This window comes from Arvicola amphibius, chromosome 12, assembly GCF_903992535.2.
Source record: "Arvicola amphibius chromosome 12, mArvAmp1.2, whole genome shotgun sequence".
Lineage (NCBI taxonomy): Eukaryota > Metazoa > Chordata > Mammalia > Rodentia > Cricetidae > Arvicola > Arvicola amphibius.
In genome coordinates this window covers 151000796-151026015 of record NC_052058.2, presented here as the reverse complement: position 1 = coordinate 151026015, position 25220 = coordinate 151000796, and the positions used below count along the sequence as shown (strand labels likewise).

General features: G+C 46.4%; 2 protein-coding genes across 2 annotated transcripts in view; both read left to right on the top strand.

The window, feature by feature from the left end:
* Window positions 1-536: 536 nt before the first annotated feature.
* Window positions 537-13995, top strand: Arpin (actin related protein 2/3 complex inhibitor). Its single transcript, XM_038313713.1, has 6 exons — window positions 537-766; window positions 2971-3046; window positions 5359-5491; window positions 7021-7227; window positions 8690-8853; window positions 9682-13995. The coding sequence occupies exons 1-6, from the start codon at window positions 675-677 to the stop codon at window positions 9688-9690; spliced, it is 681 nt and encodes a 226-aa protein (XP_038169641.1). The 5' UTR covers window positions 537-674; the 3' UTR covers window positions 9691-13995.
* A 1653-nt stretch (window positions 13996-15648) lies between these two features.
* Ap3s2 (adaptor related protein complex 3 subunit sigma 2) overlaps window positions 15649-25220 on the top strand; it is a 41353-nt gene continuing 31781 nt past the window's right edge. Inside the window, exons 1-3 of the mRNA XM_038313714.1 lie at window positions 15649-15783; window positions 20897-20988; window positions 21742-21853. Coding sequence (XP_038169642.1) covers window positions 15715-15783; window positions 20897-20988; window positions 21742-21853 — 273 coding nt within the window. The 5' untranslated portion in view covers window positions 15649-15714. The remainder of the gene's footprint in view (window positions 15784-20896; window positions 20989-21741; window positions 21854-25220) is intronic.

Genomic DNA, 25220 nt, shown 5'->3' with positions numbered 1-25220 from the left:
GAGGGCGAATTCCATCTTTACAAACCATCGGATATGTTTATTTTGCCGAGGAAGAAGTGAGGGCTCGGATAGGTTGAGGAACTTGCCGCGCGCGCACACACGGCAGAGATGGCAGAGATTCCGGTTTCCTTTGCAGCAGATCTGACACCGATTTGTACCCCTTCACGTGTCCCTGGAACTCTCCTAGGTCGTGACGGGATCACGGGAAGGGCCAAAGGACAGCGTCTATGCAGATCACTCTGTGGTTCCTCATGCCGTTCCCTTTTCTCCCTTCTGCTCCCTGGGAAAATATCCTCCTAGAATCGATCCCAAGGAAGATCTACAATTCCTGAGCCTCAACTGTCGCTCTGTATACTGATGAATTTTGAGACAGGGTCTCTGTATACTACAGATGGGTCTCGAACTCTCGATCTTTCCTGTCTTAGACTACAAGGACATGAAGGACAGCAGTCAGTTGGAAAGCCCCACGCCACTGCACAGGGTCTGGAGGTCAGGAATGAGGCTCGGCTCCTTTAAGTCCAGCTTGGGAACGCCCAGAGCGGGCAGCACGGTTCCGGGATCCGCGGGCTGGGAAAGCGTACACTGCAAGGACCTCCCGGCTCCTGTCCCCTTGGTGCCCCGCCCCGCGCGCCCACTGCTTCCTGGAGCTGCCGGCCTTGGTTGGCTTGGGAAAAATGAGCCGCATCTACCACGACAGTGTCCTCCGCAACAAGGCGGTGCAGAGCGTGCGACTGCCGGGGTCCTGGGACCCCGCCGCCCACCAGGGGTAGGCTGTGATCCGCCCATCCATTCGGCTGCTGACCAGGGGTGGGTTTTGCTCTGTCCACCTGGTTGCTGGCCAGGAATGGGTTGCACTTTCTCCCGCTGCTGACCAGGATGGACTGGACTTGGGAACTGCCGGGTACATCAAGTCCCTGGGGCTCTGGCCCCCTGCTGTTAGCCAAGAATGGTCTGCGAGCATCCCTGGATCGTGGGTCGAGGCCTTGGTCGAGCTCACAATCTGCGGAGTCCTGTTCAGAGAAAGTTCTGAGTCAGAGGGGGCGCTGGTGGTGAGAGATAAAACTGGCCTTGTCAAAGCCACCTCTGGCCTCCAGGCCTCTCTTCCCAGCATCCTAGACTGCCATACACCGGGAAGAAAGATAAAATTGAAATTCCCGCCTACAGGCATTTCCCCGAAGGGACGCCAGACTCCCAAATGGAACCCTAGAGGCGGTGCATTGGTTCCCACTAACCTCAGGCCTTACCCCACCCCAGGGCTCTAAACTCCAGTAATTTGTCATGTTGCACCATAGGGGGCCAGCACATGATGTGGCAGGACTGACAGAGGGAGGGCAGGAGCATCAGGAGATACAGGCCTTTATCCAGGGTAATAAGCAGGATAGACAGTTCCATTTACAGTCAGGAACACCAAAGATCATGCTGTGTGAAAGAAGCCAGTCCCAGAAAGTCAAATACGGTGTCACCTAGGAAGTGGAATCTAAAGTCCGGCTCATAAGGTTCTCAGCGAGTAGTTTCAGTTCATAGGAGGAACTGGTTCTGAGGATCTAATGTGTCCATAGATTTGATTGTGTGAGTCGTACACAATGTGTGTATCTATCAAGTTACCTTGTTAAATGCCTCCAGTATATACTGTCTTTGTCAGTTTAATGTTTTTAGAAAGAATTTGAGAGGAGAAAATACACAAGGCAAGGAGTCTTGGCCCAATGTTCTTCCACTCTCTACCTGCTTAGACCCACACTTTCCTCATGTTGATGGTTCCAAAGAAAGCGCCCAGGTCCCAGCTTCTGCTTTTGTGAAAGCTGTGGTCTGAGAGTGGTAAAGGGGTGGCCCTGGTCACTCTGTGTGGTACCCTGTGATCTTGGGCTAATCCCCCAAACTTCTGAGTCTCAAATTTTCTAGCTAATGGTGACAATAACCATTTCCCTGGTGGATGATCATGTTGGAATGGATAGGAGCAGGAATGTAAAAGTTCTTTAAAGCAGGGGAAACGTCTCACCAGTGAGGAGGGCTTGCTGCTCTTCAGAGGACCCTAGTTCACTTCCCAGCACCCACATCAGGGGCTCAAAACTGCCTGTAAGTCCAGCTCTGGGGGATTTGACTCCCTCTTCTGAACTCCACAGGCACCAGTACACACTGGCTTACACTCACACAGACACATACCTACACATAACAAAACCCACTGCCACCACCACCACCAAAAACAAACAACAAAACACCCAGGCATGGTGACTCACAACCTTAATCCCAGCACCTGGAAGGCAGAGGCAGGTTAGTCTCTGTGAGTTCAAAGCAGCTTGGTTTACAAGTGACATTCCAGGACAGCTAGGGATACATGGGAAAACCCTGCCTCAAAAAAAAAAAAAAAAAAAAAAAAAAAAAAACCCACTTGTTCCCAAATTTGCTTAAATAAAATAGTAGAGAAATTTATTTATTTATTTGCAGCATTTTGCTATATATTCAAGTATTCAAGGCTTGACTTGAACTCACAGCAATCCTCCTTCCCAAGTACAGGGATCCCAGGTATGTGCCATCAAGCCCAGCTCTAACAAACGCTGTACATTTAATAAGGACTTAGCTCACAATCACCTGCACATTCACGCTCTTAGGCCAGAACGAGAGGAGCACAGTGAGGCAGCTGCTATCTCCTCATTGGTGGATAAGAATCTTGAGGGTCTGGTCACAATTAGTGTGTGTGTGTGTGTGTGTGTGTGTGTGTGTGTGTGTGTCTGGGGAGGAAGGAGCATCTTTTGACCTCAGCACAGCCTGAGAAGGTTCTTTGCAGGGATGGAGGCTCAGATAAGGGACGCAGACAGTGGCGGCTTCACACCAGGCCCCCTCAGAGACGGGTGAATAGAGTCTGAGGTGAGACTTGTTTCTGTCTCAGAGCAGATTCTCACCCAGGCCACTAAACCCTGGTGTGACTTTCCAGAGGACTGACAGAACCTACCTTCCTTCCTTCCCACCCACCAGGGGAAATGGCGTCTTGCTAGAGGGGGAGCTGGTGGATGTATCTCGGCACAGCATCTCGGATGCCCATGGCAGGAAGGTGAGTCTGTGTCCTGGGTGCCCCTCACAGGGTCTCCTCCCTCATCCACAAAACATCGTCCCCTGTGCTGGACTAAGACATGGGGTCCAGGTCAATCCCCGAGGGGCTCATGGAACAGATTGCCACAGCCAGACAGGACCAGTAGAAAGGGCCTTTGGGGGCCCTTCAGTGTAGCAGATAGGGAGTGGGGGGCAAGGATCCACATGGTTCTTGCAGAAGAGCCTCTGCTACCACTGAAAGAACAGTCCAGGCCCCAAACCCAATCTAGCCTGAATACAGTCTACACACTGGGCCTTCTGTCTTTGCTTCACAGGCTCCTCACAGCCCACACACCCCAGGTGTCCACGACCACTCCTAGGGTCACCCTGTACTAGCCCGTGTCTCCTTTCTGGGGACCAATTCTGCTCTTCTGCCCTTCTTTCAGACAGCCCCCTCTGGGTGTGCAGAGCACACTGTCTCCGTGGCCCTTGGTCTCTAAACCTCAGCTTAGCATCCGTGTTGGGTCCTCTCAATGTGGGCCAAGGGCTGATTCTACACTCAGCTTACACTTTTCTATTATTATTATTATTATTATTATTATTATTATTATTATTTTATTATTATTTGAGACAGGGTTTCTCTATAGCCCTAGCTGTCTTCGAACTCTGTAGACCAGGCTAGCCTTGAACTCAGAAACCCACCAGCCTCTGCTGGGATTAAAGGTGTGCACCACCATGCTAGACTTCAGCCTGTATTTTTGTATCACACATTCCTTGAGATCAGTCGCTGCTACTGGCTCACTGTTTTCATGCCCAGAGATCTTGCCACACTCTCTGCCCCTTAGCTTGCAGGTCAGTAGGTAGACACACCAATCTGGAGCCCTCACCCAGCCTGCCCAGGACGGCTGCACCAATGTGGAGCTGGCCTACCTCAGCTGGTCCAGCACAGGCAAACCCTTACCAAATGTGCCTCTTCTGTCCTTCCTTCTGATGATACACAGGGCAGTAGCCCTGTCAGCTACTAGCCTTCGAACCCCTGTCTCCTCCCCCATCCTCTTCTTCCTCCTCCTCAGGTAAGCAGTGCTCATGCAGCCTTGTTCCTACCCAATCTTTCCTTTTCTCTCTCCCATCCTCTCCCTCTTTCCATGGTCCCCCTCCAACGGGGTCCTTAACTATTCCTCTTTAATCTTTGTGATTTCCTACCTTCACTACCTTCCGGTGGTGCTCAGTTGGCCCCTTGCTAATGGGTTCCTTCTTATTTACCCAAGAAGATCCAAATTTCCAATGTCAATTCTAGACCCATCTGGAACCCATCTCAGTTGCTTTCCAGCCTGGGCTGCCAAGAGGCCACTCAAGGGTCTGCAGGTCTGCATTGGTCAGATGTGCATATGGCCTCTTGATTGGCTCTTGACCTTTGATAGGGCCTTTTCCAAAAAAATAGTCCAGGTTCATTAGAACTCACTGTATGGCAGAGGATGACCTTGAATTTCTATCTTCCTGCCTCTTCCTCCACAGTGCTGGGTCCCACACTAGGTTTATGCAGCACTGGGGTTCAAACCCAGGGCTTGGTATATGCCAGACAAGTATGTGACATTCTCAGGCCAGTTTCAGGCTTGTATTGCTCTTCCTACGCCTGCAAGATGCTCTGCTTTTTGAGAATTCACCTTTTCTGACTGTCCCAGAAGTACTATCTGCTTCTTCCGTCTCTGGGTACTGTTTCTGTGCCTGCTTTTTTCCCCCCATTTTACATACCCACCACAGTTTCCCTTCCTTCCCCTCTCCTGCCACTTCACCCTACCCAACTGTGCCTGGCCAGATGAGAACACATGGCCGATAACTTTCCAGCACATTCCTTGCTTTGAAAGGTGCCTCTTCTCCCATTGTATCACTGGGTCCTTGTTATGTCCCTGAAAGGAAGCATCATGCTGTTCCCACATGATAGGGGAAACTGAGGCATGGGAGTCTTGGGGTGATCTGCTCCAGTACTATATCTGGGAGCAGCAGAGTAGTTGCCCTCCCTTAGGTCCTCAGTGTCCTTTCTGTGGCATGTTGGCAACATCCATCCTGCCTTGTGGCATTTGGGGACCCTGGTGCTTGGGTTATGGTCATTGGTTGTGTGAAGCCTTGGAGGCCTGTGATGCCCTGCCACAGTTTGTGTGGCATGGTATGTGGACAGGTACTCTAGCGAGTATAGGAGTGGGTGAGTATTTGAATCAGGCATCTGCCCAGCCTACACATCAGTGTAGGATGATGGGATTTCGAGACAAAGGGTGAGGTGGGCAGAGTGGGGTGGGGAATGGGGTAGTGCCCTCACCCCTTCTTTGCCTCACCCAGGAGCGCTACTATGTGTTGTATATCCGGCCCAGTTGTATCCACCGACGGAAGTTTGACTCCAAAGGAAATGAAATCGAGCCCAACTTCAGTGCCACCAGGAAGGTGAACACAGGCTTCCTCATGTCATCTTATAGTAGGTATCCTGGGCTCTCCCTCCCCAAGAGGCTGTTTGATGCTGGTTCTGGCTTGAGCATCCCCCTATTGGATTCCTTCCTGCTCCCCACTTACTCAGAGAATGCCTGTGCTCCACCGTAGCCTCAGGATCCAGGCTAGTATCCCCAGAGCTTCCATTTCCTGAAGTCTGGCAGGTTTTTCCAGACTTGGTTTTGGGCTCTATCATTGTGTGTGGAGACCAGGCCAGGTCCAGCACTCTCTGGTCTATCCAGATGTTTGCTTGGTGGCTCTCAATCTCCTTGTAGTAGCTACTTTTAGTGTGTATTGACTCTTCGTGTTGCTGCGACAAAACAACCCGGTGAAGGCGACTTCGAAGGGGAGGGGATTTGCTTTGACTCATACAACAGGAAAGTGCTGGCGGCAGAACTACTAGACAAGCCTTGGGGACACAGCTCAGGAGTCTGGGGGCAACCATGCATGCCTTCTGCACCTTACAGACAGCCACTGCCCTGTGAACCCTGCCACCTGTAGGGTTAGGACTTGGATTCCTCGCTGAGCTGCTGAGCTCTGCCAGGGCGTGTTGTGTGATCTTTCACTCCTTTGGCTTTTTTTGGGGGGCCTACCACCCTGCCTCCCAAATAAATCACACACAGAAGCTTATTCTTAGTTATGAATGCCCGGCCTTAGCTTGGCTTGTTTCTTGCCAGCTTTTCTTAAATTAGCCTATCTTTTGCCACTAGGCTTTTATCTTTCTATTTCTGTATGCCTTTCTTTACTTCTCTCCTCAAGGCTTGCTGTGTAGCTGGGTGGCTGGCCACTGATGTCCTCTCTTCCTTGTTCCTTTATTGCTCCCTATTCTCAGTTCTCTTTCTATTTATACTCTCTGCCTGCCAGCCCTGCCTATCCTTGTTCCTGCTTTGCTGTTGGCCGTTCATCTCTTTTTTAGGACCATCAGGCATTTTGGACAGGCAAAGCAACACAGCTTCACAGAGTTAAATAAACACAGCGTAAACAAAAGTCACACACCTGAAAGTAATATTCCCCAACAAGGGCCAGCCTGGAGTAGGCCAGTAGAGGGTGTGGGGACCACAAGCTGATTGCTGGTTCTAGAACCTGAAGGAACTCTGCTTAGTCCCAGAGACTCGGTTGGAAGGCAGAACTGTACTGTGAGTGTTTGAACACTGCTCCCACTGTGTCTTTGTTTTTCTCCTCTCTGAGATGGGAATAACAAAACCAAAGACCCTTGATGAGGGCTGGCTTCGTGACAGATACTGAATGCCCTAGTCACTTTTTCTCCCCTGTACTGCATGTTAGGGTTGTCCGATTGGGGTCCATTTTTATCCCTATTCTCCAGGGACAAAGCGAAAGCTCACTTGCCCAGAAGAGTCCAGATTCACTCCAGGTAGCCTGGCTCCAGGGTCCAGGTCATAAAGCCTCTGCTGTGGACTTCTCTGATGAGCCCTGGCAGGAGGGATGCCCTCAACAGCTCCTGAAAGTACTTGGAGAAGTTTCCTTATATGCTAACACCCTGCACCATATGCTCTACAGAGACGGAAGCCAAGGGGGACACTGACAGGCTCACGCTCGAGGTGCTGAAGGGCCTGGTCAACAAGCCGGACCTGCTGGAGCTGACAGAGGGCCTCACCCCAGACCAGACGGTGGCATTCTGGATGCCAGAGTCAGAGATGGAGGTCATGGAACTTGAACTGGGGACTGGAGTGCGGTTGAAAACTCGGGGTGATGGCCCCTTTATAGGTGAGCACTGTGGTTCACTTTACCTGTTCCGATAGCCTATAGGCCATTGGTTCTCAACCTTCCTAATGCTGTGAGCATTTAACACCGTTCCTCATGTTGTGGTGACCCCCAACCATAAAATTATTTTGTTGCTACTTCATAACTGTAACTTTGCTACTGTACTGAATTACCATGTAAATATCTGTATTGGAGGATATATGATATGCAACCTCCAAAAGGGTTGAGACCCACAGGTTGAGAACCACTGCTTGTGGGGACTCCTGGCCTCCCTTCACAGGCTCCCCACCTCTCTTGCTTAGAGTTGTAGGAGAAGGCCGAGTCTGGCCTTCCACAGGGGCCTGAACTGTGATCCTGAGCTTTACTCCTACATCTATGGTCAAGTGTCCTGGAGCCATTGGTCTGGACGCACCATATCCCAGGATACCATCCAACTCCTATAGCTGGCCCTTGCTTTCTAGTGCTTTGGGATTCCCACCAAGAACCTTAGTAGCCATACCAGAGAACAGAGCCAACCCAGATGTAAACGGCCCGATCAGAATGAAGTGCCTTAGCCTGGCTAGTCCACTACAAGAAGAAAAGCCATTTGGCGTGTAATACAGTTTTGCCTGCTAAATTCTACACATTTTATAACCTGTTTTATTTCTCTGGGTGTAAAGCGTTTTGGCCTAGAATTGTGATATTGTGTATGTTTTGTTCCAGCTGTAGAGAAATGTTTCAGTCCATCACCCAGCTTGGGCTGCTGCTATCATACAGCTGTGAAGACCTGCCGTGGTTTCTGTTAGACTACTTTTCAGGGCTGTACCGAATATCTTAAGTACTGTAGAAAGGATGTCACTTCTTCCTTCAAGGCTGTTTATATATATATATATATGGACTGGAATTGTGGTTTTTTTTTTCTTTTTTCTTTTTTTTTTTTTGGTTTTTCGAGACAGGGTTTCTCTGTAGCTTTTTTAGAGCCTGTCCTGGAGCTAGCTCTTGTACACCAGGCTGGCCTCGAACTCACTGAGATCCGCCTGCCTCTGCCTCCCAAGTGCTGGGATTAAAGGCGTGCGCCACCACCGCCCGGCTCTGGAATTGTGTTTTTGAAGAAAAGCATTCAAGTATGGCAATACACTATCTGTGTTTTCACCATTCAAAGTGCTGTTTAGTAGTTGAAACTTAAACTATTTAATGTCATTTAATAAAATGACAAAAGTGTGTTATGCTCTTTATTGCATTTTCTCAGCTTTGAAAAAAAATCTGTGCACATATTGTTTCATAGAAAATGTATAGCCTTTGATGTCCTGCTTAATGGTGGGGTCATTGGCACATTTGGTTGTTTACTATTTGAGAGGTCAGGAAGTTTGGATTTTGAGTCTGTTATATATAATAAATTCTGTAAAAGGAGATCTCTGACCTCAAAAAGAATTTACATGCCAGGGGGAAAAAAAAGAAGAAAGTCATTCAACTTCTCTTCTTTCAGATTCCTTAGCCAAACTGGAGCTGGGGACCGTGACCAAGTGTAATTTTGCTGGTGATGGAAAGACGGGGGCATCCTGGACAGACAACATCATGGCCCAGAAGTCTTCACAGAGGGACACAGTGGAGATCCGAGAGCAAGGAGATGGAGCAGAGGATGAGGAATGGGTAGGTCAAGGGGATGCCTGTGGCCCTGGATCTTGGTGGGAGTTTTGTACATATGGGACATGGTTGAAGTAAAATGAATTGAAGGCAAGATAAATTCTTCGTAATTCCTGAGTGTGTTAGCATCAGGGAAATTCCCTCCCGGAATTAGGAATTATCGGAGAGCGACAACCTGAGGCATTTCTTGCTGGAGAAACATAACACAAAGCCCCAGAGATTCATAAAAGCAAGGACTGGAAGCAAAGATTATAGAAAGAGCCAGGGACTGTCATTAAGTTTCAAAATGTTTCTCTTGAAGTGATACATTATTCCTGGGAGGTCTTTGAGCAACCAAATGTTTTTTTCTTCCTTATTCAGGACTCCAAAGCCTGAAAAGTGAGAGAATACTAACCTGGTTTTACCAATGCTTCCAGTGCCGAGGGTTAACACCCTACTCCGTTAACACCCTAGTTTATATGCAGCTGTTTATCTGAAGTATGTGTTTCACCTGAACTCATACCAAAGGCTTCCTAATAGGACATTTAGAGCAATGAAATCACAGAGAAGTTTGGTATTCACCTCAGAAAGGACAAAGACAACTTTGGGCAATGAAGGCTAGGGAGGGCATGTGAAGGATCTGGGCTCCCTTCTGTGTCAGCAAAACTGACAAATGGTGGATTTGCCGGACGGGCTGGGGAGTGCTGGGGAGTCAGCACTAATGATGGGAGGCCAAGGCAGTGAGTGGCTGAGGATCCCATGGCTACTGCAGAATCAGACTCATCTGAAGAATGCCAGGAGACTCTTATGAAATATGCTCTACTCACATCCCTTGACTGCTTTGTGTGTCTCCAGGATGACTGAAGTGCCTCCTCCCATTACCAGCATCTGAGATTGTGTCCTTGAGAAATGGCCGTCCTGACTTCCACCCTGGAAAGAGCAGTCTGTCGGGCTGAATACCATTAACACATTTCTGCGGAGATCAAATCCAAGACCTCGAGACTCACAGGGGTCTCCAGTCTACGACTTTTGTTTTTTGATTTTTGTCTTTTTGTTTGTTTGGCTGGTTTTTCGAGACAGGGTTTCTCTGTGTAACTTTGGTGCTTGTCCTGAAACTCGCTCTGTAGCCCAGTCTGGCATCGGACTCACAGAGATCCGCCTGTCTCTGCCTCCCGAGTGCTGGGATTAAAGTCATGCACCACCACTGCCCAGCTTAGGTTACAACTTTTGTATGTCTGTGTCCCTCTTTGGATGCAAGGCTAGCTTTGCTAGACCTTTCTCCAGTGTTCCTTTCCCTAGGTGGTGGACATGTACCAGATGAGTTCCCCAAGCCCTGATGCACAATTAAGGAATGTCCCTTGTCTGAGACAGAGGAGCTCTGGGGGGAAGTGAGCGGGCTCCTTCTATTCTTGCTGTTTTCTCCTTTCTGTCCTGTGCCAGCCTTCTCCTTGTGCCTCTGTTCTCCTGATCTACTCCTCCTTAGTCTGTTCTTTCCCATCCCTTACCCAAGGTCCTACTTTTTTACTTCTATTCTGCTCCAAGTCTCCATGGGGTTTCCTGCCTTAGACCTCTGTTTTACTGCTCTGATGAAGCACCATGACCAAAAGCAACTTGGGGAAGAAAGGGTTTATTTTGCTCACACAGTTCCATTTAACAGTTCATCATCAAAAGCAGTGTGGGCAGGAACTCAAGTAGGGCAGGAACCCAGGGGCAGGAGCAGAGGTCACGGAGGATGCTGCTTACTGGCTTTGCACAGCCTTCTTTCTTATAGAACCCAGAACCTCCAGCCCAGGAGTGATGCTGGCTCTCCCCCATCAACCACTAAATAAGAAAAGGCCTTACAACCAGGTTTTATGAAAGCATTTTCTCATTGAAGGTTCCTTCCTCTCAGATGACTCTAGCTCATGTCAAGCTGACATAAAGCCAGCCAGCACAGACCCACCTGGCTGCTCTTCTGGAAGGCCAGCAGCCTTTCTGGCTGTGTCTGGCTGGTCCACAGATCTTGATTCGTTCTACTGGGTCAACTTTTAAATTTTTATTTATTTTCAATTTTTTAATGGCAATCAAACCTAGGGCTTCATGCTTGCTCTGTAAGTGATCTGCCACGCCTATACCCACAGCCATGGACCACATTTTTAGCAGCATTGTTTCTGTTGTTTTGTACTTGGAGAACTTTTATGAATGAGTGAATCCTCAAATTCCTCCACACTACTGGGTTCTTGTGAAGTGTTAATGAATGAGTTTTATGAATGAGTGAATTTTCAGGAGGAATTCCTCCACACTCCTGGGTTCTCATGAGGTGTTAATGATCTGGCAGCTGAGCCACCTTCCTAGCAGACAGCCTCCGGTCTTTGGTGATGAACATTTCCTCGTTGGGTAGGTGTGTCCCTTTTCAGATCTGGGCAAAATCTGAAGTGGAAGTCTACATGTCCTGAGTTTAATTCTAGGTAGCCATGGCAGCTGTGCATATCCTGCTTGATCCTGGGAAGAAGGGGTGAAGGAGGATAGGATTACTGAGTCTCCTTAATGTGTCAAATGCAATGCCAGATGCTTTCTGTGACCATGACTGGCGCTGCCAATACTGCAATACTGAGTTCTTGCTGGTGTGTTAAGTACTTGGGAGTATTCTGTCACAACACTCCTATGATGTACATATGATTAGTATCCCCCTCCTTTTATTTTATTTTATTTTTTTAGTACATAGACTGAAGCTTTGAGGCTCTATGAATAGTATGTATTGCCAGAGAAAGAAATTTAAACCCAGGCAGTCAGTTTCAAAACCTACATTTCTTTCTTTTTTCTTCCCTTCTTCTTCTTCTTCTTCTTCTTCTTCTTCTTCTTCTTCTTCTTCTTCTTCTTCTTCTTCTTCTTCTTCTTCTTCTTCTTCTTCCTTCTCCTCTCCCTCCCCCTCCCCCTCCCACGTTTCCTCCTCCCTCCCCCTCCTCCTCCTTTTTGAGAGAGGATCCACACACATTTCAGGCTGACCTTGAACTTGTTATGTAGCTAAGGATGTCCTTGACCTTCTGATTCTCCTGCCTTTCCCCAGTGTTGGAATAATAAACACGCACCCCCAGGCCTGTTTTATGTGATGCTGGAGTGCACACTCAGGACTTTGTGCATATTAGGTGAGCACTCTGCCAACTGAGCTACATCCCCAGTCCCAAAGTTCACATTCCCCCACATACCCATTTTGTTTATTTTGTTTGCTTTGTTTTTTAAGATGCTGTTTCACTATGTGCCCCTTGCTGACCTCACAAGACCATCTGGCCTTGAACTCGTAGATATCTGCCTGCCTCTGCCTTTTAAATGCTGGGATCAAAGTCCACATTTTTGATTACTGGACTCTTTTGCCTCCACCTGCAAACTATAGAGAAGGAAGAGGAGATCAGAGAGGTCAGACAACTCTCCCAGTTTCTAAGTGGAGGATCCAGGCTTGGAGTCCAGAATTCCCAAAGGCAAAGTTCTTGTCTCTTCCCTTGTCCCTGCTTCCTTAGCCACAAAAGGTTTTTGGGTATAAGGGCAAGAGGATGTAGAACCATGTCATTGGTGTCCTGTATCTGGAGCAGCTTACAGACAGGTCATGATGGGGTCTTATCCTTGAGGATGGTAAGGAATAGGTTATCTGGGGACACTGGGACACCTTATTGCACAAAGCTCCAGGCAACCCCTGGAGCAGGCCAGCCTTTTAATGTCTTGAGGCAAAGGGCTCTGATCCTGGACTTTAAGGAAGGAAAGGTCTCGTAGTTGAAGTTCAGAAGGTAGTATAGCATGGGACATGTGTTTTAGAGGCGGCTAGATGTTGGGCATGGCAATTTCATGCTCACTAAAGCTTTGAGGACTTTATCCTTAGTGTCCTGGATGCTAGTGGTCCTGTGGAGAAGTGAGGGCTGATTCATCTATTTTGAAGCTCAGTTGCGCGAGAAGAAATGGGAGCAGTGAGCTTCTGCTGGAATCTGCTGCCATGGTTCGGTGAGAGGGCAGCGTGGTTTGCTCTGCAGCAGAGACAAAGAGTGAGGAAAAGGCTCGTGCCCAGAGGTATTTAGGGAGCAGAATCAACAAGCCCCAGGAGAGAGGAAGGAGACAAGAAAATGTTCAGACTCTGATGAGCGTAAGTGTTGAGGTGCATACGGTTGTTTAGTAGGAGCCCAGCCTGAGGCTGAAATACACTACTAGGGAAGGAAACCATGTTTCCTGTAGAGAAGACAGACATGGTGGCTCATGCCTATAACCCCACTGCTTGGGAGGCAGAAATGTAGAAGGGTTGCCAACAGTCTGAGGTTAGCCTGGGCTACAGACTGAGGCCCTGCTTCATAAAACCAAACCCAAAACCATACGTGCAAACAACACAAAAGGGCCAGCAAGCTGGCTCAGTGGGTAAAAGTGATTGCCACCAAGCCTGAAGCTGAGTCTGATTTCCAGAACTTACATGGCGAAAGAGAGGACCAGCAGCTGTTGGCTAATTTCCACACTCATTCATGTTGTAGCTCACGAGCACCTACCCCTCCACATAAATAAACAATAACAAAGTAGATTTCAGTTTAGCAGTTAGAGAAACTGAGTTAAAACCTGCTTCCCAGGATAGAAAGGTGCTTGTTTCAAAGTTGGGTAGCGACCTGGGGGCTCACGCAGGTACCTTGAATAAGTGGAAAAGACCCACAATTTCACCCTGTCCTGTTAATAATTGCTATTATCTTGCCTCTTTAATATGTCTACGTGTAAAATTGGACTTTACTCTTCCTATTGTTACTATGTAATGACTGTCAGTGTGATTGGACTTTACTCTCCCTATTGTTACTATGTAATGACAGTGCACAGTTGTATTTTTTTGAGGCTCTTTAGACCAGGCTGATCACAGAGTCCCACATCTGCCTGCTTCTGCTTCCACAGCGCTGAGACTAAAGGCGCTCATCATTACAGCTGGCTCCTCACTGTGTTTGGATGATTTAGGAGCAGGTGTCCAGAGTCAGGTCACTGGGAATCTAGGCATCTTTGTAAAATTCTTGCTATATTGTCAAGTTGCCTCCCCAAAGGGCTGCTTTAGACTGCGGCCTCAGGGCCAGTGCAGGAGAGAACTGATTTCATGCTACTTGTGCCAGAACTGGGGGTGAAGATTTTGAACAAATATTTGATAAGGTGAAAATTCTTAAATATATTTTATCATTTCTTCTACTTAGAGTGAAATTACTTTTTTTCATTTCCTGCATCTACTTCTTTTTTTTGTTTGTTTGTTTGCTTGCTTTTTGAAACAGGGTTTCTCTGTGTATCCCTGGCTGTCCTGGAATTCACTCAGTAGCACAGGCTGGCCTCGATCTCACAAAGATCCACCTGCCTCTGCTTCCTGAGTATTGGGATTAAAGGCATGCACCCCCACTGTCTGGCCTGCATCTACTTCTTTAAAAAATAGTTTTGGTTACATTTATTACTGTGTGTAATAAACTTGCTGAAGTTTGTTCTTCCATCATATGGGTTCTGGGACTCCGAATCAGGTCATCAGAATTGGCAACAAGCGCCTCCACCTGCTGAGACATCTCTCTCGCCCCTGTATCTGTTCCTTTTGAAGGCTGATGACTTTCAACTTCTGCCTCTCCCTCCCATCTCTGTCTCCCAAGTATTACAGGCATGTGCCATCATACCAGCATTTATACAGGGCTGGAGACAGAATTCCAGGTTTGGTGGAGGCACTTTAGCACCTGTGCTACAACCCTAGCTTTATTGTCACCATACCTTTTTATTATTATGTTATTGTTCCTGCGTGAGCATAGGGACAGTGTGCTGCTGCAAATATGGAGAGGTGAGAGACAGTTTTTGGACTGGAGATGCTCCACAGCCAAACTATGATACCCCCTACACCACATATTAAAATTAGTTTATGCCAAGGGCTGGAAAGATGGTTAAAACTACTTCTTCCAAAGGACTGGAGTTGCTCCCAGTACTCATATCGGGTGGCTCACACTAAACTGCCTGTAATGCCAGCTCCACGGTGCTCTCTTCTAGCTCCGAGGGTAAACAAATGCGCTCACACCAGCACAAAGACACACGCATTCACACAATTAAAACTAAATCCTTAAAATTATTTTACTACAGATTATTGTGTTATAGTTCAATTGCCCCACTCAATATCTGAGTCATTTTGCTACACTTCGGGCAATTGGCCATTTAAATTTTTATTTACAACCCTTTCCCCCAACCGGGATGTATGCCTTGGTGCAAGCTTTTAATCACAGCTTTTAGGAGGCAGGAGAATCTGAGTTCGAGGCCATCCAGGGCTACACAGTGAGACCCTGTTTCCAAAAAAAAAAAAAAAAGAAGGAAACAAAAGGAGTTACCAGTTCGAGGCCAACCGTACCTTTTAAATGGGATTGCATGAAAAATCCCATATGATTTCGACTTTACCGTCTGTACGAGTTTTTTTTTTCCCTAATTCATTGCAGCATTGTAATACTAAAAATTAAAAACCCAGTTTTTGCTGGCCCAAGGTTAGGACGGCGAAGAAGCCACGCAAGCTCCCTCCCGGTCCCTCAAACTGGCGCAGTTGTTGGCCGGAGTTGCCGTCCTAGATCCGCGTTGATGACGCGGTTGGCTCCGCCATGCAACCAGAGTGAAGGGCCCCAATACGGGATTCATGTCCTAGGCAGGCTCGGATTGATAACCAACCAGGCTGGCCAAGGCGACCGTGCTCCTCGGCTTCCACACCCCAGTTGCCCAGACGAGCCAGCCTCTCCAGGGCGCAAGAGCAGCCGGACCCCTCGGTGCTCGGACCCCAGGACACCACGGCTATGTTTCCGGGAGCAGTTTTTGGGCAGGGCACCAACCGGAAGTGCCCGTGTTGTGGCGGAAGGAGGAGCTTGCTTGGAGCAGCTGGTGCCGAGAGAAGCGGGACCGGCAAAGATGATTCAGGCGATTCTGGTTTTCAACAACCATGGGAAGCCGCGGCTGGTCCGCTTCTACCAGCGTTTTGTGAGTGCGGCCCGGCCCGTCACGCACCCGCGTCCATTCCCCTCCCCTCGGCGCGCAGCAGCGCTCGCCAGCACCTCGGGCTCCTGCACCGAGCATGACCCACCGCTTCATCCTCCCGGGGACCCGGCTCTTCTGTGCTTTCTGACACTTTCCCTTGGGTCTTAGGCCAGACACGGTACACAGTGTGCCACATGGGGATCTTGGACGACAAAAACCATTGTCTTTAGGCTTTTTTTTTTTTAAATTTGATTGATGAGCGTAGTTTTGTGATAGTCGAGTCATTGGGTTCTTGTAAGTTTTTTGTTTTCTCAAGGTGGGGAGAAGTTCTTTCCTGTAATTACTTGCTTCATTGTTGGCTGGGACTTATCAGGGTTGGTCTACCCTTTACCCAGTAAGATTACAAGATTTCAAAATTGGGGTTAACCGGGGGTGGGGGTTAGTGGTGCACACCTTTAATCCCAGCACTTGGGAGGCAGAGGCAGGCGGATCTCAGGGAGTTTGAGGCCAGCCTGGTCTACAAAGCGAGTTCCAGGACAGCCAAGACTGTTACATATTGAAAACCTGTCTCAAAAAGCGGGAGGGGTAAAATGAGGTATATTACAAGCTGTCAGATGTAGCGGTGTGCACCAGTAAGCTGAGAACTCAGGAGATGGAGTCCTAAGGATGAGTACTTAAAAGTTATCCTCAGATAGACAGTTGTTCAAAGCCAGCTTAAGCTGCACCAGACCGTATCTCAAGAAAGCAAACAACTAAACAAATGCTGTCACGGGATGGCTCAGCAATGTTCATTTTCTAGAATCATTTCCTTTGGGAAAACACAAACATTGTTTGTCTCCCGTCCCCCAACCTTTTATTCTTGGCTAGGTTTCAAAATACAAAACTGAGAGACTGGTTAAACCCAAGGGGAATGGAATTAGAAAACATTCAGGCTTCAGCCCTACCTTTCCTACTCTTGTGTGAGTTGACAGGGGAGAAATGTCTCTAGGATTTTTATTCCTTTTTTGTCATAAATGAAAAATAATTTGCTTTTTTTATTTTTATTTTTGGGTTTTCAGGACAGGGTTTCTCAGTAGCTATGGAACCAGGCCTAGAACTCACTCTGTAGATCAGGTTGGTCTTGAACTCACAGAGATCCGCCTGCCTCTGCCTCCCAAGTGCTGGGTTTAAAGGCAAGCACCACCACCGCCTGGTTAATTTGCTTTTTTAAGTAGGCGCAGCATTTTTTTAAAAAATACGCTTAATATAACTTCAACTTGTGTATACATTTGTTTCTCCTAAGTTATTGAGATATAAATGACTTTAAAAAAAGAGAGAGAGATGATTATACAGCTACTTACCATATCACAATTTGAGAACCTTTTTATTTCTACCCTTAAAGAAACTCCTCCCTATAAGCAGACCACTTCACTGACTGTAAGCAAGCACTTGCTTTCTCTTTAAGTTTTTGAACGTTTTATCTAAGTAGAATTGTAATAATGTATGGGCTTTTTAGTCTTTTACTTATGAAGATATACTCAAGTTTCATCTGTATTGTAGCATTCATATATATGTGTGTGTTCTTATTTTGAAGCAGGATTTCATTATGTAGCTCTGGTTGGCTTGGAACTGGAGGTCCCTCTAGGCTTGGTGGCACAGGTCTATGTTCACTGCACTTGGGAAACTGAGGTAGGATTGTGAGTTCATGGCCAACTTCGGGTACATAATGAAGACATTATAGGCAGCAAAAAAAAAAAAAACAAAAAAAAAAAACCAAACAAAACCCAAACAACCAACTGCCAAAAGAATAGAAAAGATTCTCTACCCCAGCCTTCCACATCCCGAAGTTTCAGGCATGCCACTGTGCTCTGCTGCTCATTCCATGTTTCCCATTATTGCTGTATCTAGCGTTTATAAATAATGCTACTGTGATCATTCATGTGTTGAGTTTTAGTTTTAGTAGGCATAGCTTTTCATTTCTCTTGACTTTAGTAGTAGAATCATTAATAACTCAGCGATAAACCTTTTTTTAAAAGTAGTTTATTTTTTATTCTTATGTACATCGGTGTTTTCCCGCATGTGTGTCTGTGTGAGGTGTTGGGTCCCCTAGAATTGAAGTTATAGACAGTTGTGAGCTGCCATATGGGTGCTGGGAATTGAACCTGGGTCCTCTGCAAGAGTAGCTGTTTAACCGCTGAGCCATCTCTCCAGCTCCAATGGTAAACATTTTAAGAACCTTCTAAAGTGTTTTTCAAGTGGTTGTACCCTATCACACTGTTATCAACAATGCATCAGTATTCCATTTTCTTCATATGTCTTCCAATGTGCATCTTCTTTGATTTGTTTTCTGAACTAGGGAGTGAATTTAGGGCCTCTCTCATCCTAGGCATTTTTCCTCCACTGGGCTATAAATCCTAGCCATGTTGCCTTTAATTAAAGGCATTTTAGTGGATGAAAATGAATCTCTTTTTAAAAGGTTTTGATGTCTGTTTCCATAGTAACTAAGGATGCTGAGCACCTATCTTTTCTTATGCTTATTAGCTATTTGTATGCCTTTGAAGATCATAGACTTGTTTAAAAACCTCTTGAGCGAGAGTCCCTTGAAAATTACTGCGTACTAATAGATAGGAAGGGTTGTAAAATAACTGGGGCACGGAAGCAGTCCGAAGTTTGCCTTTCTGTTGAGCTAGGAATTAGTTGGCCTCATTGTTCCATACCACCACCACATCCCCATTTTTGCCACTTTCACCTATAGTTGGATAAAGGGCTTCAGTTGAAAAGATGTTTCTGTCAGCTTAAAAAAGTGCTGATGCTTAATGTGCTTTGTGCCTCTGAGCACGCAGAGTTAATCTTTGACAACATCCTGGCAAATGCGAGCTTGGTGTGTTCACATGGAAACCAGAAAGATAGTGATTGATTTGTTCCAGTTTGTGGGCCAGCAGTTAACAAGTTTGCATCCATGCGTTCACTAGGCACTGAGAGCCTTTAGAGCCCACACCGAGCCAGCCATTTCCTCAGTGATTAGTTCCTGGTTTTTGTATTGTCGTCCTCCCTCCCCATACTTCATAGCTTTGAAATAACTGGCCCTCTCAAAGCTAAGTGCATGTAGAATGAAAGGGACTAGTTTTTTTGTTTGCTTTTGTTTTTTGTTTTTCAAGACAGGGTTTCTCTGTAGTTTTTGGAACTAGCTCTTGTAGACCAGGCTGGCTTTGAACTCACAGAGATCCGCCTGCCTCTGCCTCCCAAGTACTGGGATAATTTGTGTTTTCCTGACTTAAGGAAGATTCAAGTTGAACGTTTACTTATGCTGTGCCCCTCAGAGTGTGGTCCCCCAGAACCGAAGCACTGGTGTCCTGTAGGAGCTTGTTAGAGCTTGTAGGAGTAGTCTCAGGCTCTAGCCCAGGCATATTAAAGAGGAACCTGCATTTAAACATCATCCCTGACTGATTGATCCCACATTACGATGTGAGAAGACTATCTAGAGGGTTGGGTTAAATTTTCTTCTTAGATTTATTTATATTATGTGTGTGACTGTTTTGCCTGAAGTTATGTGTGTCTACCACATATGTACTTGGTGCCATTGGAGGTTAGAAGAGGGCGCTGGATCCCTTGGGACTGGATTAACTAATGGTTGTTAGGCATCCTGTGGCTACTGGGAATTGAACCTGGGTCCTCTGTAAGAGCAGCAAATGCTTTTAAAGACTAAACCAATTCTCCAGCTCCTGATCTCGAGTTTTGTTATTGTTGTAGGTTTTTTTGTTTGTTTGCTTGGTTGGTTGGTTGGTTGGTTTGGTTTTTCAAGACGGGTTCTTTGTGTAGCCTTGGCTATCTTGGAACTCACTCTCTAGACCAGGGTGATCTAGAACTCACAGAGATCTGCCTGCCTCTGCCTCCAAGGCATGTACCACCACTGCTGGTCTCTCTTCTAGAGTTTTTAACTACCTAGTTTCTGTCTGGTTTTTCCCTAATCCTTTTTGTTTGTTTTGAGACAGGGTGTTGCCATGTATCCCTGGCTGCCCTGGATCTTACTATGTAGACCAGGCTGGCCTTGAACTTACAGATTCTCCTGCTTCTTGCTGATATTAAAGCATTACCATTCCTACCCCACCCCCCCCACCTTTATACAGGGTCTCATGTTCCTCCTGCCTTCACTTACCAAATGCTGGGATTACAGACTTGCTCTACTACAGTGGGCTTTCTTTCTCTGCTCCTCTCTACCCCTCCCGACTCTTCCCTCTGTTTTGTTTTGTTGAGCTAGTACAGTTCAAGCTGGCCAGGAATTCACCATATAAACCAGGCTATCAGTGACAGTCCTTCCTTAGCCTCCAGCATGCTGGACTTGCAGAAGTGGGCCATCACACATGACTTTTTATAAAACTCATACATGTAAGTGGAAATCAAATGTGATTTATCAAGAGTTATATTCACAGTTGAGGTTTCTTAAGATTGCGAGTGACTATTAAGTGGAAAAAGTTTATTTGTACTTTTGTTTAGTTGTACAAAATTAAGATCTGCAAATATAGCATTTTCTGTTTCTCCCAATTGCTGGTGAGCAAGACAGCATCTTATATGTAGCACTGGTATTACAGCTTAAAAACACTGACAAATTTATCTTTGAGGCAATGTACATGAGTACATCTTGACCTTCAAACAGTGCTGGAACTTTGAGATTTGTTAATTACACAGTATAGATATTTTTTCAGGTGAAAAAAAAGCTGGGCAGTGATGGTACGTACCTTTAATCCCAGCTCCCAGGAGGCAGAGGTGGGTGGATCTCTGTTTAAGGCCAGTTCTATGGAACTAGTTTCAGGACAGCCAAGGCTTCACAAAGAAACCCTGTCTCAAAAAACCAAACAAACAAACAAAACAAAACAAAACTTGAGGATCTTTGTGAGTCTATGAATTCTGATTCCTTGTCTATAAAATGGCAATATTTGTGACTGAGATACGTAGGTAAATAAGCCACCTTAATCTCTGTAGCCCTGTCTTTCCCGTAGTCATTCTCAGTTCTCCCTGTGTTTATACATGATCTTTTCCGGTTGTCCTCAGTGTAAATCCCCTTTTCTACATAGCCGTCCTTATTGACAGACACTCTGTTTCTCACTTGCCCCCAACCCAGCTTTTTGTTGTTCCACAGCCAGAAGAAATTCAGCAGCAGATTGTTCGAGAGACGTTCCATCTGGTCCTCAAGCGGGATGACAACATCTGTAACTTCTTAGAAGGTGGAAGGTAAGCCATCAGCTTCAGGTCGCCAGCCCCAAGTCCCCAGAGCCATGTTTGGGGGCCTTCGTTACTTTTGTTTCTTCAGGGATCAGTGGCTACCTGATGCAGCATACATAACCTGTGTGTGGGAGGGGATGTTGTTAAGACTGGGTTTCTCTGTGTAGCCCCGGCTAGCCCTGAACTCGGAGGTCTGCTACCTCTACCTCCCAAGTGCTGGGATTAAAGGTGCACACCACTACACCAGACCCCTATAACCTGTTCTTAGCATGAGCTGCTCATGTCAGGAAGACAGCCTGGCTTTCTTTGGGTGACACTTGCTTTACTGGGCTTCAGCCATCACTCTGAAGTTTTTTTAATTAATTTATTTTTATTTTATGTCCACTGGTGTTTTGTCATCGTGGATGTCAGAACCTCTGCAACAGGAGTTACAGACAGTTGTCAGCTGCCATGTGGGTGCTGGGGATTGGACCTGGTGCTGTGGAACACCAGTCAGTGCTCTTAACCCCTGAGCCATCTCTCCAGCCCCAAGCCATCACTGATGTTTGGGTCACTGGCAAGATAGGTAAAAAGAAAGCTACAGGGTGAAGTCAAGTGGCTTTAAGTTCCTCTCCCAAACTTAGCTGTTGTCCATTTGAGTCGTGCCGTTGTGAGTGACCAGCCTTCCTCTTTGTTAGGCCCATTTCACTTCTTTGGTGCGGGGTTCTCGGATATGCTTACTTAAGATCTGCGTTCTCAACTGTTCACCTCTGTCTCCTGCAGTCTGATCGGTGGTGCTGACTACAAACTGATTTACCGGCACTATGCCACCCTCTACTTCGTATTTTGTGTGGATTCCTCAGAGAGTGAACTTGGGATCTTGGACCTTATCCAGGTATGTGTAGTCTTCAAATAATGGAGGCAACTTTCAGAGTTCACAGGGGGTTTGAGTAATCTGCCTTGGTTTGCATCTTTCTTCAGTCTCCTCACCTACCCCGCCAGAGTTGCCCAGTGTCCACCAGGTGGCGCTCTGGGACCGCGCCTGAGCAGCCCTCTAGTCGGTTTCTGCCCAGCCCTTGCACTGCCCTTGGTTTTTAATTTAGTTTTGAATTCCTTTCACCTCTGAAACCAAACTACATGGGAGTATTTATACAAGACACGTGCACTGGTGTTTGTGTAGCTGCTGTGGAGGCCAGAGATTGACATCTGGTACCTTCCTCAGTGGTTTCCCACCTTATTTTTGAGTTAGAGCCAAAGAAAGATTCAGCTAAGACAGTCTTGCCAGCAAGCCCCAGGCAGCATCTTATCTTTCCCCCTGAAGTGCTAGGATTTGCTGCCCTGGGCTTTTCGTTTGGGTTTTGGGAGATCAAACTGAGGTCTTTCTGTTTGTGCCACAAGAACTTACCGACTGAGTCATCTCCGCAGTCCTAAGTGTCTACACATTTAACTCTTACTTATGATGGTAGTAGCCTAGGGCAAAAGCATGGTGCACACATAGTGTCTTCTCCCCCTAGTTAATTTCATAGCCAATTTTAGTTGCAAAGCCGAGAGCCAGAGTTATCTTACGAAGTCTAAAGGCACACATGAGAACAAAACAGAATGAAAGAAGCTGAAAGCTGAGCGCGGTGGTGCTGTGGTCCCAGCTACTCAGGAGGCTGAGACCGAATTGTTGCAGGATGCCTTTTGTGGACTCTTAGTCTTAAAGATGAAAGAGTTTTTAAATAGACTAAGAATGTACTGGGCAGGGGTGGCACACGCCTTTAATCCCAGCACTCGGGAGGCAGAGACAGGAGGATCTCTGTGAGTTCGAGGTCAGCCTGGTCTACAAGAGCTAGTTCCAGGACAGGCTCCAAAGCTACAGAGAAACCCTCAAAAAAAAAAAAAAAAAAAACTGTCTTGAAAAACAAACAAACAACAAAAGACCGAAGCTATATGAGCTCTTTTATTGGAATTTGAAGGATAAAAACAATAGGACTAACATGCTGGAAATCTCAGCAACTACCAGGATTGGGGGTGGGATTGGCTGGGGATAAAATACAAGAAAATCATGCACCAGCTACTCTAGCATAAAAAGGGTGAACAACTAGAGACTCCTTCTCAAACAAGGTGGAAAGTGAGGACCAACACCTGAGGGTACCCTCTGGCCTCCACATGAAAATCATGCTTCCTGAGTGTGAGGTCAAGAAAGCATTGGATTTCCGGTTTCTACAAAATCAGCTAGAAAATACATAGTTGAAGAAAATATTACATGGTGATTTTGGTTAGTGTTTGTAAATTAACTTTTTATGATGTATCTGATACTGATTCCTATAAAAGTACAGAATTGGGCCAGCTGTGGCAGTGCATTCCCTAATCCCAGCACTCAGGGAAACAGGCAGGAGAATCACTGCCAAGTTCAAGGCCCCATCTGGTAACACAGTGAGTTCCAGCCAGCCAATACTACTTAGTGAGACTCTGTAAAAACAAAACAACAACAGCAACAAACAAAAATTGCAAAATCATAAAAGAAAAACATAAAGTCATATTCGGGGTAATTGTTGGGAGGTCACGCAAAGACAACAGCAACCTCAGAAGTGGAGTCAGTGGATCAGATATGAAAGCCAAGTCCAGTTCTACCAGGTGGTCTTCAAGAGCCAGGAAAGGGAAACTCAGGGGAGGAAAGTAAAGCACTAAGTTGCTGTGTGCCAACACCTAGCCACTGAGTGGCTACAGCCGACAACAGCTCAGTCCCCGCCAGCTTAAAATACTGCATTAGCTTAAAAAATTATAAATGTGTACATTTTGATTAAATGTGTTTGTGGGAGAGAGAGGGTGTACACAAGAGCATGAGTGCCCTGGTGCAGGTTTACAGGGCCGTCTTGTTAGGGTTTCTCTGGCTGTGATAAACACCAGGACGAAAAGCAGCTTATGAGGAAATGGTTTATTTCAACTAACAGTTCCGCACCACAGTCCATTACTGAGGGAAGTCAGGGGAGAAACTCAAGCTGGGCAGGAATCTGGAGACAGGAGCTGAAGTAGAAGCCACCAAAGACTGCTGCTTACTGGCTTGCTTTCCATGACTACTTAACCTGCTTTTAGATAACGCAAGATCACTAGCCCATCGGTGGTTCCACCTGCAGTGAGTGAGCTGGGCTTTCTTGTCAAGAAAATGCCCAACAGGCTTGCCCATATTGCCCATAGGCCACTGTGGTGACTAGCTGACATAAAGCTAGCCAGCACCGGGGGGCTGGAGAGATGGCTCAGAGGTTAAGAGCACTGGCTGCTCTTCCAGAGGTCCTGAGTTCAATTCCCAGCAACCACATGATGGCCCACAGCCATCTATAATGAGATCTGGTGCCTTCTTATGGCATGTGCATATATAATAAATAAATAAACTTAAAAAAAAAAAAAAAGCTAGCCAACACCAGGTCAGAACTATCTTGTGGGAGTCAGTTCTATCCCTCTACCCTGAGTCCAGGCTTGTCAGCAAGTACCTTTACCACGAGCAGCCATCTTGCTAGCTAGCCCTATGCTTTTGGTTTTTTTTTTAGTGTTGCAATATTTTAATTCTTAATGTTTTATGACAGATTCTGATACATAGTAAGAAAAATCTGTCCTTGTTATCACTGTTTTCTTAGAGTATTCTTTCATATTTTCCAGAAATGATTGATTTGGAATATGTACGTGAAGAACTTTTCAATTTGGTAAAATTTTCTAGTATTTCCAGGGTTTCTCTGTGTAGTCCCTAGCTGTCCTAGAACTTGCTTTGTAGACCAGGCTGGCCTCAAACTCATAGATCCTCCTGCCTCTGCCTCCTGAGTGCTGGGCTTAAAGGTATGCACCACCACTACTCCAGCTTTAACTACTAAACTGCTATTTCTTTTTTGTTGTTTTGTTTTAATTTTTTTAGCTTTATCTATTTAATTTTAATGTGTATGAATGTTTTACCTGGATGTATGTCTGCGTATCATGTGCATGCCAGTGCCTCCTGAGGTATCAAGAGGGCTTTAGATTCCTGGAATTGTGGTATAAAAGGTTGGGAGCCACCATGTGGGTGCTGGGAATTGAACTTGGGTCCTCTGCGAGAGCAACAAGTGCCTCCTCTACAAAAACAACTACTGAGCCATCTCCCCAGTCCTGCCACTGCTGTTTTTAAACAAAATATTGTCATAGTACCACTGTGACATTTTTGGAATTTCACGTGCTTGCATTTCTGTAAGATATACACCCGAGTAATACAGTCGCTAGGTCCTAGAGTATTAATACTTAATGGCCATTCATTT

Excerpts from the sequence above, each read along its gene's own strand:
- Arpin (XM_038313713.1), top strand. The coding sequence starts at position 675 with ATGAGCCGCATCTACCACGACAGTGTCCTCCGCAACAAGGCGGTGCAG. Across the intron at positions 767-2,970 it reads GACCCCGCCGCCCACCAGGG|GGGAAATGGCGTCTTGCTAG; the intron begins GTAGGCTGTGAT and ends CCCACCCACCAG. Across the intron at positions 3,047-5,358 it reads CGGATGCCCATGGCAGGAAG|GAGCGCTACTATGTGTTGTA; the intron begins GTGAGTCTGTGT and ends TGCCTCACCCAG.